The sequence below is a fragment of the Haemaphysalis longicornis genome, unplaced genomic scaffold (assembly GCF_048455015.1).
Source record: "Haemaphysalis longicornis isolate Haplotype H1 unplaced genomic scaffold, Haemaphysalis longicornis Haplotype H1 scaffold_9, whole genome shotgun sequence".
Classification (NCBI taxonomy): Eukaryota; Metazoa; Arthropoda; class Arachnida; order Ixodida; family Ixodidae; genus Haemaphysalis; species Haemaphysalis longicornis.
In genome coordinates, this window is record NW_027526460.1 from 56,946,159 (window position 1) to 56,961,395 (window position 15,237).

General features: G+C 48.4%; 2 protein-coding genes across 2 annotated transcripts; one reads left to right on the forward strand and one right to left on the reverse strand.

Moving 5' to 3' along the window:
• Positions 1-130: 130 nt before the first annotated feature.
• LOC144151872 (putative splicing factor, arginine/serine-rich 7) lies at positions 131-1,704 on the forward strand. Its single transcript, XM_077683033.1, has one exon. It carries the CDS (start codon positions 262-264, stop codon positions 1,678-1,680), a length of 1,419 nt encoding a protein of 472 aa, XP_077539159.1. The 5' UTR covers positions 131-261; the 3' UTR covers positions 1,681-1,704.
• Positions 1,674-15,078, reverse strand: Nup43 (nucleoporin 43). The gene is made up of 7 exons (XM_077683039.1): positions 14,811-15,078; positions 14,615-14,728; positions 10,827-10,901; positions 9,197-9,347; positions 6,471-6,606; positions 6,157-6,389; positions 1,674-1,864 (listed from the first exon to the last, which is right to left on the reverse strand). Exons 1-7 carry the CDS (start codon positions 14,934-14,936, stop codon positions 1,707-1,709), a joined length of 993 nt encoding a protein of 330 aa, XP_077539165.1. The 5' UTR covers positions 14,937-15,078; the 3' UTR covers positions 1,674-1,706.
• Positions 15,079-15,237: the final 159 nt, after the last annotated feature.

The window sequence follows — 15,237 nt, forward strand, 5'->3', positions numbered from 1 at the left end:
CAAACAAACTAAACACAATAAAATAAACAATTAAGTTACACATATTTTTACATTTCAAATAATGACAAAATTTTAATGATAATTTTTGTTCCTTTTTGCAGACTTTCCGTCCACCACTACAAAAGGCATACGACAAAACAGTCAGTAGCCAATCTAAGGCACTAGACAACCAGTAGCGTTCTTGATGGCTCTTTCGCGCTCACTTGTCGGTCTACTCCTTTACTGATGAAACGGGTAGCGAAATAACCGAAAAGCGCAAAAATGGAAACATGTGTGATCCAGGTAACAAACGTTGCGCCGACGGCCACCGTGGAGCAGATGGCCACGCTGTTCGGCTTTTTGGGCAAGATCCTCGAGCTGAAGATGTACCCGGCTGATGAATTCTTGGTCCATCCCGTCGCCAAGGTCTGCTACATCCGTTTCGAGGAGTCCTGGAGCGTCGGCGTGTCCCAGCACCTGACAAACACCGTCTTCGTAGACAGAGCGCTCATCGTGGTACCGGTAGCTGACGGCAAACTTCCCGATGAAGGTAAGGCCATGGCGCTCACCGCATCGGCGACACCGCCCGCCGTAGAAGAACCCCCGCCGCCGGCACCGGTCAGCACGGGTCTGGTCAATCAGCTTGCCATGGGAGCAGGCGGTATCCAGGTGATCACCACCCAGGACCCCACGCTGGCCGCTCTGGGCCTGCCGCCGTATCCGCCACTGCCAGCCACCATGGATCCCGCCAAAGTGGAGGAGATCCGGCGCACCGTCTACGTTGGCAACTTGGACTCTTCGGCCACCACCGAGCAGCTGCTCAAGTTCTTCAGCCAGATGGGCGAGGTGAAGTACGTTCGCATGGCCGGCGGAGAAAGTCAGCCGACGCGGTTCGCCTTCGTGGAGTTCACCGAGCAGAGCAGCGTGGGGCGCGCGCTGCAGTTCAACGGGATCGAGTTTGCCGGCCGCTCGTTGAAGATAAACCACTCCAACAACGCCATCGTCAAGCCGCAGGCGAAAAGCTCGGAAGCAGCGCACAAGGAAATTGAAGAGGCCATGCGGCGTGTACGAGAGGCCCAGTCCCTCATCACGGCTGCCATCGAGCCAGAGATGGTCAAGCCCACCGCCGGGTCACCGTTGACACTCGGGGTCGCGGCATCGACGTCCAAACGCAAGAGCCGCTCGAAGAGTCGTTCGAGGCGGCGCAGCCGCTCGAGAAGCCACAGCAGTCGGCGAAGAAGTCGCTCCAGCAGCCGCCGCCGATCCAGCAGTCGCCGCCGTCGGTCTCACCGGAGGTCCAGAAGCAGGCACCGCTCGCCGAGGCGCAGGCGGCGCTCGTCCAGCAGCCGACGGCTTTCCCGGAGCAGGCGCCACTCCCGGTCGCGGTCACCCGCGAGGAAGCTGAGGCTCAAGGACCCGGACAGGCCCCGTCGGGCCGATTCGAGAGAGAGGCGCCGGCGCAAGCGGTCGCACACCCCGCGCAAGTCTAGGCGCGGGTCTTCGCCCCTGACACCGCCCAGAAAGAGTGGCAAGAAGAGGCACAAGTCGCGCAGCCCCAAGCGCTCCAAGAGCCGCAAGTCTCCGAGCGCCGATCCAAAGGCGCCCGTGGCTAGAGACTATGACGAAGAGGAGAAAGGATACGAGCCTGCACGCGATGCGAGCAGCTCTCCATCGGGAGACATGGATCTCGCCAGTGATTAATAAAGGGCACTTTATTCCCGGGAACTTTATTTCCATTCCTCGGAGCCTGCTCCCTGCGACAGGAGCAGCAGTGTTTCGCTGCTTGATCCGGCAGCCACCAAGGGGCCCCGCAGGTCGAGGCTGTTGAGTGGCAGCCCGCGAGGACGGACCAGGGCGTCCATCTCCACATCTCCTCGGGGTGGCCCTGTAAAGAGCAGTGCGATTCCAAATCGAGCCTTTGCGTGCCACTTTAGAAAGTGAACAGAAGCGGAGCTGGGCCACCATCTCTTCTTTCATTGTTGCTTTAGCCATAGAAATCTTTCGCTTCAGCTAGTTACTATTTGCACCAGTGCCCTGTAACTAAAGCGACCACTCAACTTATTTGCATTTTAATGTTAAAATTGAACGAATGGAGGATAAACTTAAGTTTCAAGTCAGAACCTTTGCAATCTGAAGATTGACAGAAGTCAGAAAATTTGAACATGGAGTGTGAATTTTACAGAGTAAGTTAATTGGATGCTCTTAACTTTGAGACAACTCCGGTTGCAATTCTGCCTGCACTGTATTACCTATGATGTGAGACACTGCCTCAAGTGTGCAAAAAAAAAAAAAAGTAAAAGTGTAATCTTACGAGTTCCACATTTAGACTGTAGCTTTAGGGTTCATTAACCCAATTTATGCATATTCTTTCTGTTGTGAGAAAAGAGCCACTTCCTTTTTGCCACGTTGGCTATTTAGACAAGTGTTTTTATCGTATGCACCTGTTGTATATAGAAAGCACTGGAACACATCCCACATTCCATATCTCCACTGCCACCCATGAAGCGTTGTGCTGACAATATTGTTAAGTACGTTGCTTTGTCTCCACAAACACGCAGAAAAGATCGGTGGGTGTCGGCAAGGGCTCCTCATCTCTTCAGAATACACCCTCCCATTTGGCAGAAATGTAAGTCCTCCTTTGCAGGTTATTTTGTAATTCGCTAGCTACATGGAGCAATGCAGTGAGCGACGACCTACTTTTTGCCGCGGCGGGAATCGCTCATTGCTTTGCTCGTTTCTGGCTCAACAGAAATGATCACTCGTCACCAGGAAGGGGCCTGAGCAGCTAGCCAACAGGAGAGCCATTAAGGGGCGCACCTTCCAGCTTAGAAAGAGAACAAGAGGAAGGAGCAAGCGGCAGACAGTATCCCCGGGAAGTAAGGCCCTTGGCTTCCTGGAACACGATTTCACTTTTTTATGATAAATGCACACATAAAGAAACCTTGCAGCTGCGCTTAGTTGGAAATTCCTATTTATAATCCTATTTATGCAGTGTGGCAACATTGGCATCGCAGCCCTGTGTAACCTAAAGGACACAACCATGACAAGGGCCAAGGTGCGTGAGCGCATGTCGCAGGTGGAAACCCAGCAGTGGGCCGGCAGGGCCGCAGCCAAGCCAGCGCTACATTTCTACGTCGCCCACAAGAGAGAGATACGTTGTGAAGGCTTCTATGACAACGCAAGCGGGAGTGGCCTTCTGTTCGAAGCGCGATCTGGGACGCTGCGAACAAGGCGGTGGCAGGTGTCATGTGGGACGGCGGAGAGCGCCATCTGTGAACTCTGCGGTGAAGAAGAGGAGTCGATAGAACACGTCGTGCTGTCCTGCCCGCGGCTGGAGCCCCAACAGCCCAGTGGGGTGTCGCTGGAGCAGGCATTGGGGTTCGGACAGACTGGGCCGTCACGGGACGCAGCGGCCACTAGTGATGGACGTGATGGAGAAGCAGTGACTGCCATCATCGACCGGACTAAGCGTAGACTGGAGGTGTGGAGGAGCTGGACAATGGCGTGGGTGGGAAACAAGAGGGGTGGGGGGCTAGGTGCAGAAGTGCGATTTAATCAACCTGCTATGACACTCGCAGGCGTTCTCGGGGAGTGTCAACCTGTTTCAAAGGGGTATAGCTACAGATCCAATCCAATCCAATTCTCTGTCGTTTGCAAAAATCGCTTCATGTGGTTACTGCTTAACACTTTCTAGCCTATAGGAAAAGCAGTGATATTGGGTAGTCTAGCAAATAATTTTTTCCCGGTCTTGAAAAACATGTAACATAAGTGTATGGTTATGTTTTGACCACACTTGCAACATGAGATGTAAATGCATAAATAAATATAAATCTAAATTTGAAAAAAAAAAAAAAAAACTCGAACGGAAAATTTTCTTTACACTGGTAATTGTTTCAAACAAAAATATTTATGAGGAAAAGAAAAAAAGCTGTGCAAATTTTGTGACAAAGAAGAAATAAGCAACGTCAGTGTTTCTCCACAGAGAAAAGACAAAAAATTGAAGGTACACATTTAGTGCTTGCCCTGGGGCTTGTGTTGATACGTGTATCAGGTTACTGGTGGGTTTTACGCACTGATACTGAAATCCGATGAATAAAAGCTGTCCTCCAAGTCGGCATTGGTTATATCATCAAAAAATTCGTGTGTAGGCTTGTCTAAATCACTATAAATGTGGTGTTTCCGCGGCACAGTCGCACACGATGTCAATGTCATCACCGTATCTTCAAAGCGCCAGTCACATGACTCCAGCAGTGCTTTAAAAAAATCGATGCCGCACTAAAGAAACAAACGCAAACAGGATGTAAGTGTGTCTACTATTCAGTAGATAAAACCAGCTCTCAGAGCATGCTCAGAAAGTGCCAAATTTGAATGGGAAAATGTCAAAGTTTGAACATGAAAGCGTCGATAAGCTACTACAGTCGTTCCCGGATATATCGAATTATTGCATATATCGAACAGTCCAAACATCCCCTTGGAAGTCCTATGCAAAAGTATAACACTTTTGTACGCGTGTATCAAGCTCTCATTCTTCATTGTCACATTCCATATATATCTTGAACGCCACGCCCCAAGTGCCCCTGCAAGTGCGCTTCTCCTGATGGGGTTGTGGGAAACGATGATGACTTGTCGTGTGTTGCGTTGCTTGGGTGGCCTTCAATACATACAAAAAAACTCTATGCCTCCTCCAACACCTGCTTGATGCGCTAGCATGGAGATGGCCTCGTGACAATGGCAAATGCAGGGCGTGACTGGGTGCGAAAGGGGAAGGGGAAACCGACCGGAGGCGTTGTGACCCACCAGCTCTGCTGGCATGGAGACTGGGGCGGCATGGTGCGTGCTTGTTTTGTTCACGGCGGTGTGTCTTCGGAGGCATAGTTGCGAAAAGAATGGAAGGATTTGGATTTAAAGACGAAGGCGGACATCATGAGACGAGTGGAGGCCAGTGACAAGTAGTCGTCGGTAGCAGAGGCATCTGCATGCTCGAGCGCGACACTACACAGCAAGCTGGCATAAGGTGAAGGCTGCGCAGCCTGGCCGCTCTGGAGTGCGTCACGTGCGTGTTCCTGCAGCCGGTTCAGCAAAGCGGCTTTGTTGCGGCTCCAGGCGAGAGGTGCGCAGACGCAGCAAGTTCACAAGTGTTGATGACAATGTGGCGGCTGCAATGATGCGGTGATCGCCTTACAGAAGAACGGTGATCAACGGCTTGCCTTATTAGTGAGCCTGACGGCGTTCCCAACCGCATACGGCAGCCATGTCAGCATTCAGTGTAATTTGTGGCCGTGGCAGCGCAGTGGAGGGCACCGGGCTTTCTCATTTGAATGGGGTTAGTCAGCTTGAAGACAGTCTTGAAGACAGTCTGGTGAACTTCATGATGCAGAAGGTAAAACAAGCAAAGCTGACGGACTTATTTCGTGCTCAGTAAAGTGTGGTGTTCGTTGCGCCGTGTTTCGTATTTGCCGTGCTTTGAAGAACAGATTGGGAAGATACCACTTGTGACTTCGGAAAGCTCTCAGTGATGTGCGGAGTTTTCAGATAGGCTTCAGATGGGCATATTTTATATTTATAATTATTGATACATCCAACTATTTCGCAATACCCTTGGAGTTCGATATATCTGGGATCGACTGTATCGATTTGAATAGGCATGGGCAGGAAAGTGTTAAGACTGTGCCTGTCTCCTGCCAGCTATCACAGCAGGTCAGTGGAATCCACTGTGTATGTGTTACTATTTGGTTCAGTGGCTAAAGCCACACCTATGAAGTGTGTCTTTCAGCCTGAACAAGGAATGGCACCTTTTCACCATTGCGATTTTTCACACCAGCACTCCACAACCACCCTTCCGTCGTCAGTGGATGCAAACATGGAAAAGTGATCGCTGTTGTGTGTCTCACTGAAGGCCAACCAGACTGGGTGCAGTGAGCAAGTGCTGTCCTCAACTCGTGAAACCTTCCACAAAATCCCAAACCGATGGAACACCTGTAGCATCCTTCGGGTACTTGGCTTGTCAGGTACAACAGCCAGAACCACATCACAATTCTTGAAGAGCCTTCCAGCCAAGATGGCAAGTTTGCAGAAAGTTCTCAAAATACCACCCCCAGAAATTCACAGCAGCCTCAAGACAAGTCAGGATTGCCGCAACGGCTTGAAGCAGGCCAGAGGAGGGGGAGGGGCACCCACCGGGGGAGGCCCAGCGCAGCAGGGAGCCGTCGTGGGCGCAGAAGAGCAGGCTGCCGTCGTCCGGGTGGAAGAGCATCTCGGCCAGGGCCCCCTGGGTGGGCGCGGTCAGGGTGACGGTGGCCAGGCGCGTCTGCCGCAGGTCCCACAGGGACAGCTGCCCGCTGGCCGCCCCACACGCCACCAGGTGGCCCTGCGTCTGGTGCTGCGCCAGGCACGTCACCTGCTGGCCCCCCCTGCGTCGGCCAAGGGGCCCTTCTTCAGCACCCCCTCTTTCCAGACGAGACCCCCCCCAGTCCTCCGACGAGTCTCCTCACCATGCCAGGTCCTGTGCAGGCCGCCTGTCGGGGGTGGCCAGGTCCCAGAGCTGCAGGTGGCCGGCCAGGTTCCCCACTATCACCTGCTCCTGGCGTACGTAGGTCAGGCACGTGGGGCAGCCGCTGTTGGCGTCCTCTGAGAGCACAGAGGGGTGTGGGCTCTTCTTAATCGCCTGCCTCCGAGGGCAATGGCTCTGCATACGCAGATGTGGCTGCCACTTCAGGCACACTTCAATCGTCCCTGTTTTGTCAATGCCACAGTGAACTTGTCAGGGTTGCTGACGAACTCCCATAGTGCACACAGGAACTGCCCAAAGGGACGCTACAGTATGAAAACAAGTGGGCCCATATCAGCGATTGCAGAACCAAGCACACACATACACCGCTCGCAGTGCCATCAGTTTAATGATGCAGAAGATACGAAACGTGAAAAGTGGTATCACTGTTCCATACATGTATTCGCGCTACGTCTTGCGACGTCAGTGAAATGAGGTTGGCCGAGCTTGATTGCGCATCTTTAATAAAGGAAAAGCAATATAAGCTTATGTAAGTTTTAATACAAATGCATCTAAGAACATTTATTGTCCACATATCTTTGCACTTGCATGAACTTCAGTTTTAAAAGGAAAGGACCTTGCAGCTCACTTTGAGCAGTTCAAATAAACCTGCGCGACCTTTAGATTACACTGCCAGGAACACCCAAGCCCAATATATTACATGTGCACATGAAGCGGTAAGCCTGCACACGTATGTACAGTTTTGGCTTTTTTTTTTCTTTGTGTGTGCATGTGTTTCGAGTGTGCGCGGAGCTGGAGTGACAAACTCAAAACTTCAGTTTAAACCCCACCACTCGACAACAAGCGTTTATTGCTTCAAGAACGCCCTACCAGCCTGAGAGCCTGCTTGCGAGCAGGCATCAATGCCTGCCCCATCCCGCACCACACTAGAAACAGACTGCTCCACGATACGCAGAAAAAGAGAAAGAGCTTGCTGGCTTGTGAAATATCAAAAGCCGCCGCAGAAAAAGTCACGCGCCACCCCAATCTCCGGGAGAGAGCGCGCAGCCTTCGAGTTGAGGGAACGATTTGTGATTTTTAGTCAGGCGTAGCTCCGGTGATACAGAACAGATTTTTATAATTATTGCGGAAGGAGATTGATGGGGTGATATATTTTGCCCCAAAATGCATTCTGAATAGTCAGTGGTGCTTTCTGCAGGGGTCTCTAGACGGTATCAGACAGGCTGCCTTACTGCCAAGGTCAACAAGCCTTGTTTGCACCACTTTTAACCAAATGTGTTGCCGTGGTGCACAAGCGCAGCCAACTGTTTTATGTGGGTGAATGCTGAAGCTAGGGTACCTTGGTGCCCATGTACGCATGTACAACAGCCAGTTGCAAAAGCAACAAAACTTTTGTGCAACTGATTACACATCAACGTCGGGTATCACCATTCCCAATCACCACTCCAGCCAACTGAAGACACAGTACTTCCAGCACACCTTCTCCCAGGTGGCCACCTGTGATGTTCAGGCTTGGTTCGTATTCGCTTGGCGCTGGGCGGCATGCCCACTTTTCAATGTGCAAAATAAGGGGAGGAGTGCCAGCTGTAGCTACCGTATTTTTGCGGGTATAACCCGCCCCTAATATAATCCGCACCCCCAATTTCACTCCGACGAAAAGAAAAAAAAATTCTTGCATAATGCTCGGACATTTGATACAGTAAAGGTTGCACGAAAGCTGCTGCTCAAGCAACACATCACATACCATCAAGACAGACAAGCGTATATTTAGCAAGTAGAATACACTGACAACTAGGTGAAAGTCACAATTCACTCAGTGTCACTGCTGTCACTATATCTATCCCTTTAGTCACAGCCCTCACTGTTGTACAGTCATCTTCATGGCACCAGGCGTATTGCCGTGAAGCTGCATTAACAAAAAACCCGTGTATTATCCGCACCCCTGTTTTCCCACTGAAATTTTTGCATTTTTGGTGTGGGTTATACGCATGAAAATACGGTATACATTTTAAAAGAACAAAGGTCCAAAGAGCTACAAAAGTTGGAATCTTTCAATTCTTACGAAGAGTCATTCAGCACTTAGTGCAGCTCTTCTCCTTCACTCCGCAAATGCCTTTTATCAAAATGTGGTCCTTGTAAAGAACTGTGGTGTTAGCTGTGTGCCATGTTAGGCTGGTTAAGAGAAAAAGCAAGGTTTCTAATGATAAAATACATTAGAAATACTATAGCACAAAGCATATCAGCATCCGAATCATTATTCATATTAAAAAAGAAAAGAAAAGAACATAAAAATCATGCTCTTGAACTTGCTAAACTGCTAATATGCAGTTACATTACATTATCTGTGTGGATGTGTAAGTATTTTCATATTCAATTTAGCTGGCCTTCATAATGCAGCCAAGCCAAACAATAAGAAAACCGAGAAAATGGCAGTCACATCTGCAGCATTTCTTTCTGACGTTAAAAGGCTATCAGCTGTTATTACAGGTAAAAAAAGGTTAAAGCACCTGTTAATGCATGTACAACTTTTGGTTTGAGCAATTGCGTCACGTCTCAGCATTGAATCTCTACACCCTCATTATTGAGCGTGTAAAGATTCAATTTTTCGCATTAGAGTGCGACTTTACGGTCGAGGCGCCCCACTACTCTCTCCGGTGGTGCTCAACACCTTGTCAACTGTGCCAAAGGAACAACACACGGTGAACTTGCCGATCACTCGTGTCGGCTCTGGGCGGCCAGGGGTGAGCAGGCACAGCCTGCCGTGCTCGCCCACACTGGCCAGCTTGGTGGCATCGCGGGCGGCAATGGCGGTGCACGGACAGCCGGGGTGAAGGTGGCTCCATCGCTGCTGCTCTCGCAGCTGCAGAGTCGAGAGCAACATGTTTGCAACGTGAGCAGGTGTCTCGCTTGGGCAGGTCAAGGCGTTAAAGGTTAGACAGGACTAAGCAAAGTTACCAACAGTAATTTTGGATTATGTGCATCCTCTCGTCCTTTTTTTTCTTCGCTCCGGTTATTTTAAACAATCATCTTTATTCAATAAATTTGGTTATGTTATTTATCAGGAAGACTAGAAATGCAACAGATGCTGATTCTAACCTTTCATTGGAACACCTAAAACCAATATCACGGAGCACAAGTTTGGAATAGTTTACCTATTTAAACTTAAATTTGTAATAACTTTGTATTTGCAGTAATTAGGTACTACTTATCCATCATTATGATAATTTGTTAAACATCATTCAACCTAGCATTGTACAATTTTATTGGCTTATTATCCGGTGTATGAATTCATGCTTGCTTAGCTCCCCTGTGTAGTTTGCTGTTCCACTTCATACGTACGTAATGGACACACACCAGCTTCAGCTGCTGGCCCAACAGTTTGAGATATGTATTCTTAATACTGAAGAGTTAACGATCAATAAAAATTTTTTTTCTTTATTTTGACCAATTTAGTAACGAGCTGAAATAAGAACTCTTTACAAAGTGAAGACAGTGAAACCTTTTCAAACGGCAATGTCGCACAGCATCCAAGACAAAGACTCGAAACTGTAAAAAGCTCTACAAAGATTACTTCAATTGGGGGGCACAAATTGTGACACTGAACAGAAACATTGGACGAGTGTGAAATGCCGTTACAAGCACACATTGATCCATGACTGGGCATGTCCAATGCGTCACGACAGTAGTTTAGTGGAAACATTGCGGCTAGAATGATACACTCAACCAGACAGCTGTCACAGTTAGGCTCCTTTCATTTTAAGGTACACAGAGAACACATTCATAATAGGAATTTTTGAGGGAACTGCTGTGTTCACCATTTCCGTGTTTGCTACATGAAATCTACAACTTTGCAATTCAAAGCAGCGTTATCTTGGTTCAATTATTTTTTTCCATGAATGATATATTAAATTTACAACTTTGCAATTCAAAGCAATGTTGCATTGGTTCAACTGTTTTCCTTGGCTTACCAAAACAAAACAAAAATACGCAAGATAACGCAAGTTCTGAATGATGATTAAAATTTCTTGGTTCTAAACATCGGCCCTCGCTCAGTCACCCCAAGCTAAGACCCAATTAACAGGCCTTTACAACATCTTGTAAAGTTTATTTTGTTCATTACCATTGTACGAAATTCAATCAAATATTTCACTGAACTGATTTTTCAGAGTGGTCACTTCAAAATTAAGCTGAAAACACAATTATCACCAAACCTTTATTCGAAATTCACCTAAGCCGTACACTGTGCTGGTGGAGCATTACTTGCTTCACTGTGGTCATTTTATTAACAGTACGATGGCAACTCGCTATGGGGGAGATTCAACGAGAGTCGCATACGCACCTCCTTGCTGCCACATCGGTACAGCCGCACTTCACCAGACGACAGTGCAGCCGCCAGGATGTCTGCCCCTGCAAACTTGAGAGCAATTACAAAACGCTGCGGCAGCAAGAAAGCAATCGGCAAGTTCACTGAATGAGTGATTTTTCCCCCCCCTCGCTGACTGCACTTATTATGAGGATATAAAAAACGCCCACTCATTGACACTTCTGTTGCTCGGGGGCAACGCTTCTGGCTCGCTCGTTCGATCTTACCAAAAATAATCTCAACAAATGGATGGGTGACGGATGAAGACAAGAATTTCAAGTGCGTGATGCATGCAACACTTTTTTGTGTTACATCTACTTAAATGTACCTTTAAAAAAATCTTGTCCCAATATGGCAGTCTTCAGCCATGCCTGCCCTGCCCTCTCCCTCCCTCTCTAGACTCCCATGAGGCATTGAGGCATGCAATGAAGATTAGACCAACTCAAGTATTTTTTTTTTGCCAACATCTTTTGTTTTAGTGTTTGCTTTTTATTTCGCAATAGTTTTTAGTGTACTACTGCTTCTTATTTGCTATCGTAAAAGGCTGTGTCTAGAGTTCCGTCCAGACGGAACCATAAAAAATGTTAAAGCTCCGTCCAGATGGAATGTTATGCTCCAGGTAACCTTCTGTCCAGACGAAAACCAAACAAGAACTTAGATCTGCCCTGCCCTATGGGCTTTTTGTACTGTCTGGGCGGAATGCAATGCTTGCAGTTTGATTCTGTCTGGACGACACTTTAGCACTTGTTATAGTTCCGTCCGGATGGAACACTAAGCTCTTATTTCAATTCGGTCTGGACAGAACTTAAGCACTTGTTATCATTCCATCTGGATGGAACTCTAGGCACAGCCATCATAAAAACCAACCAGACACGTTTTAAAGGGACACTGAAGTGAATTTGTCAAGCTCCCGTTTTTGGTTGCACTGCGCAGACTGGCTCAAATTAGCACACTTGTCATTGCTTATCCGGTTGACAAGTCGGTAATTATTTTACATAGCGCGAAAGAAGAAAAACTACCATGCGCGGTTTGCGGCGGCCGCACCAACTAAAGGCTGTGACGACGGGAGGAGACGCACCGTGCTTGGTTAGCATTCAAACAAGTTTCCGTTTCGGTTCTGTAAAACAACATGCTTGACATCCGACGGCATCGTTGGATGGGCATTCCCGATATCTCAGTAATCGTCGTACCGCGCTTCTGCCATGTTGTCGGCTGTAAAATGCATAAGATAAGCCTCCCAGGACGGCTTGGAATCGTAGCAATCACTAGCCGAGGCCTACGCAGTGGATGAACGCCCTCCGCATCCCCGCAGACGCTCAAATGCCATGCGCTTTTCCCCCATATTTGGAGCTTGCTTCACTCATGCCTGTATCGTAAAAAGCGTGTTCGCACCAGGCCAAGGGCCTATGGATTCTGGTCCGTGCCCACTGCCTGCAAGCAGTTGGTGCTTGTGGCAACAGCACGCCAACGAGAACTCGTTAGTGCGCCAGTGTCAGTCTCCGCGCGTTCTGTGAACTAGTTCGTGGAGCAGTGAACGTTATGTCCCAAAAAAAGGTGAACTCAGTATAGAAAACATCGGCCGAAAACGAAAAAGTCAACTTATATAAAAAAAAAAGAATGTAACCCCGGGGATTCGAACTGGTGACTTGCAAAACAGTTGCCATTACATTCCTAGCGCTCCAGACCACTCGGCCACAGGCGAGCGCTGCTGACCTTGGATATATAAGGTATATAATGTATAACCATTTTACACTTTATTTTTAGCATTTCAAGCAGCTTAGGTGACTATTTGTTGTATTGCGCTCGTGCAGTAAGCGTCCCCCTAGTTTCCACAATATCTCACATCTAGCAATTGCATTTCTTAGACGGAAAAGCGTTCGCAGATGCGTAGTCGTACTGCTGACCGCCATGCTCGTTCACCGAGCGCAAAAAAGTGCTTCCTGCACCCTAGTTTTACGCTGTACGGCAAGATTTTCAGTTGATTTTATTTCCTTAGTACCTATATTGACTTCACTGACTCTTCTCTCGCCTTCAAGTGGCCTTAGATTTTCCTACTGGCGTACCAGTCAGCGAAGCGTCGCATGTGCGCTTGGGTGAAGCGACCTTGACTTGGAGCTATTCAAAAATTCACACCATTCCCGCCATCAGTGGAATATTTCTAGTAGCTCATATTTTCACTTGCAAGCTCTCTACGTCAGTATATTGAAGAGTACAGAGTGACCACGCCTACCCTTCGTTGCTGGGGGGCATGGTCCCTCCACGTGCTGTACCCTGCCGGGGTGCGATTACAGGTGCAAGGGTTGTTGTGCCAACCGCAACGGGTTTCTAGGTCTTTTAACACGAAAGTATTTTATTCCTGGATACACGAAGATTTCAATGACGTCATATTCGTCATGGAAATGACGCCAGTACAATGAAGCAAGCGGCCTGTAAAGGGTGCACTCCTGCACACCGGGTCTTCTAGAGGGGAAGCAACCTTTAGCAGTAAAGAGTACGTTATACATAGGGGTGTTCGTTTTCGGGTTTTATAATTTAACACGAAAGTGTTTTATGCCGGGATACACTGACGTCATATCCGCCACGGAAATGGCGCCAATACACCGTTGCCGACGCGACCCACCAGCAGGATGTCGCTAATCAAGCACACCCACAAGACAGCCGCCGACCCACAAATCATGCTCAGCTGCATATTTCGCTGCACATTTCACTTTTGTGTTTTACCGATTCCTATAACAACGGAATAAACTACATTTTTTGTATTATTCTGTTCCCGTTTCTGCTATGCGCGCCAGGTTAGCCTAGAATGCCATTGCTTTTTTAATAGACCAAAACATGACTCAATCGCGGATTTCGCTCGCTCCCTGCACCCTCACTTGCTGCTGTCAGCAGCAAACAAGGTTGTTGAATCAATGTTGTATCCCCTTTTTATCTCTATCTGCCACCAAGATTTTGCAACGCGCCATTTCTGCGCGTTGTGCGGGCTGCTGAAAGTGCCCCCTCCATGCGCGCAGTTACTTTCGGATGGCTGACTGCAGGCGCTTCGACTGCGGACAGGAGCAATGGTTCTTCCGATTCCGATCTTGGCTCGTATTCGGATCGGGTAACCGGAATGCGAGTTTGTAATCCGAGGAAGGGGTGCGAGTTCCATCGCGTCAGATTCTGATGTTGAAACGGTGGGGTCGTCGTCCCGGAAGCGTGGACGGCAAACTGAAAATATCTGGAAGAAAGACGATTTCTCACCCACACTCTTTCCTTTCTTTGTGCTACATTCAGGACAATAGTCAAATAAATCCCTATGCTCCTTCCCCGATATTCCGGAAACCAAGCCGACACTGGGGGTGCGTCACGCCCAGAAACAGCCGACGGTGAACGGGTAAAAGAACGCTGCATTTTTCAGTTATGCGTGCATATTTCGCCACAGATGTGAATGAATTTTTCTTAGCGCTTAATTATGCGGACACGTGGGAGCCATGACAGCAATTTTAGCAGTTTGGAACTGTCAAGCATTTCTTCGCCTGTTGGCCAGGGGGGTTGAATCGAGTGAGAAACCGAAAGACAGATCAAATTTTTCGCGTTTATGTAGCCTCAGAATTACTATCATTTTTTCAGCGAGTTAACCAGAACTGAATTGTTCCCGTGCAGCAGTTTTTTTCTAAAACGATGGCTGTAACGCAATTGAAGCAGAAACCAATGTCAAACGAAAGGTTTTGAAACGGCCACTTGTAATGAGGCATAATCTATCTGTAAAGGTGGTTTTTACTCACGCAAAGGTCGTCTGCATCAGCCACCAGCTCGACGGTGTCGAGGCAGCGCACGCCGGCTTCAGACGGGTCCGCACTTGGTCTCGCAGAACAGGCCCACAGAGACAACGCATTGGGCTGTGTGCGCGCAAGGAAGGCATTGCATGTGGTAAGCATTAACTACACAATTCGTGCGACAGAGGAGTTGAAAAACACTTGCCTTGTCATCACAGCTTCCGGAGACCAAGTAGTACTCGGGCCTGTTGAGTAGACCGTGACTCTCTGGCTTGAATCGAACACGGTTGACCTTCTTGCCGACGTACTTGACATTCACGCAGGCAACCATTTTTGAACAGCCGGTTTAGCTTATACGAAAACTTCTTGCTTGACCGAACAGTCGCACTCGCAGTAAATTCAGCCACAGAACCGGAAGGATTTTATTCAGCGTTGAATCAGAGCATTGTTGGCGCTACTGGATTAGCCGTTGGATTAGCTGTTGGCTAGCAACTCAAGGACTCAGCTGTGGCCTGTTGCTACTTGCGTATAACAGCTCAACATAACCAGAAAATCAGAAACAAGCTACGGCATTAACAGGCTTTAAATAAAAATTAAAGTTCGTGGGCGCCGTCATGAGAAGTCGAAGAGTG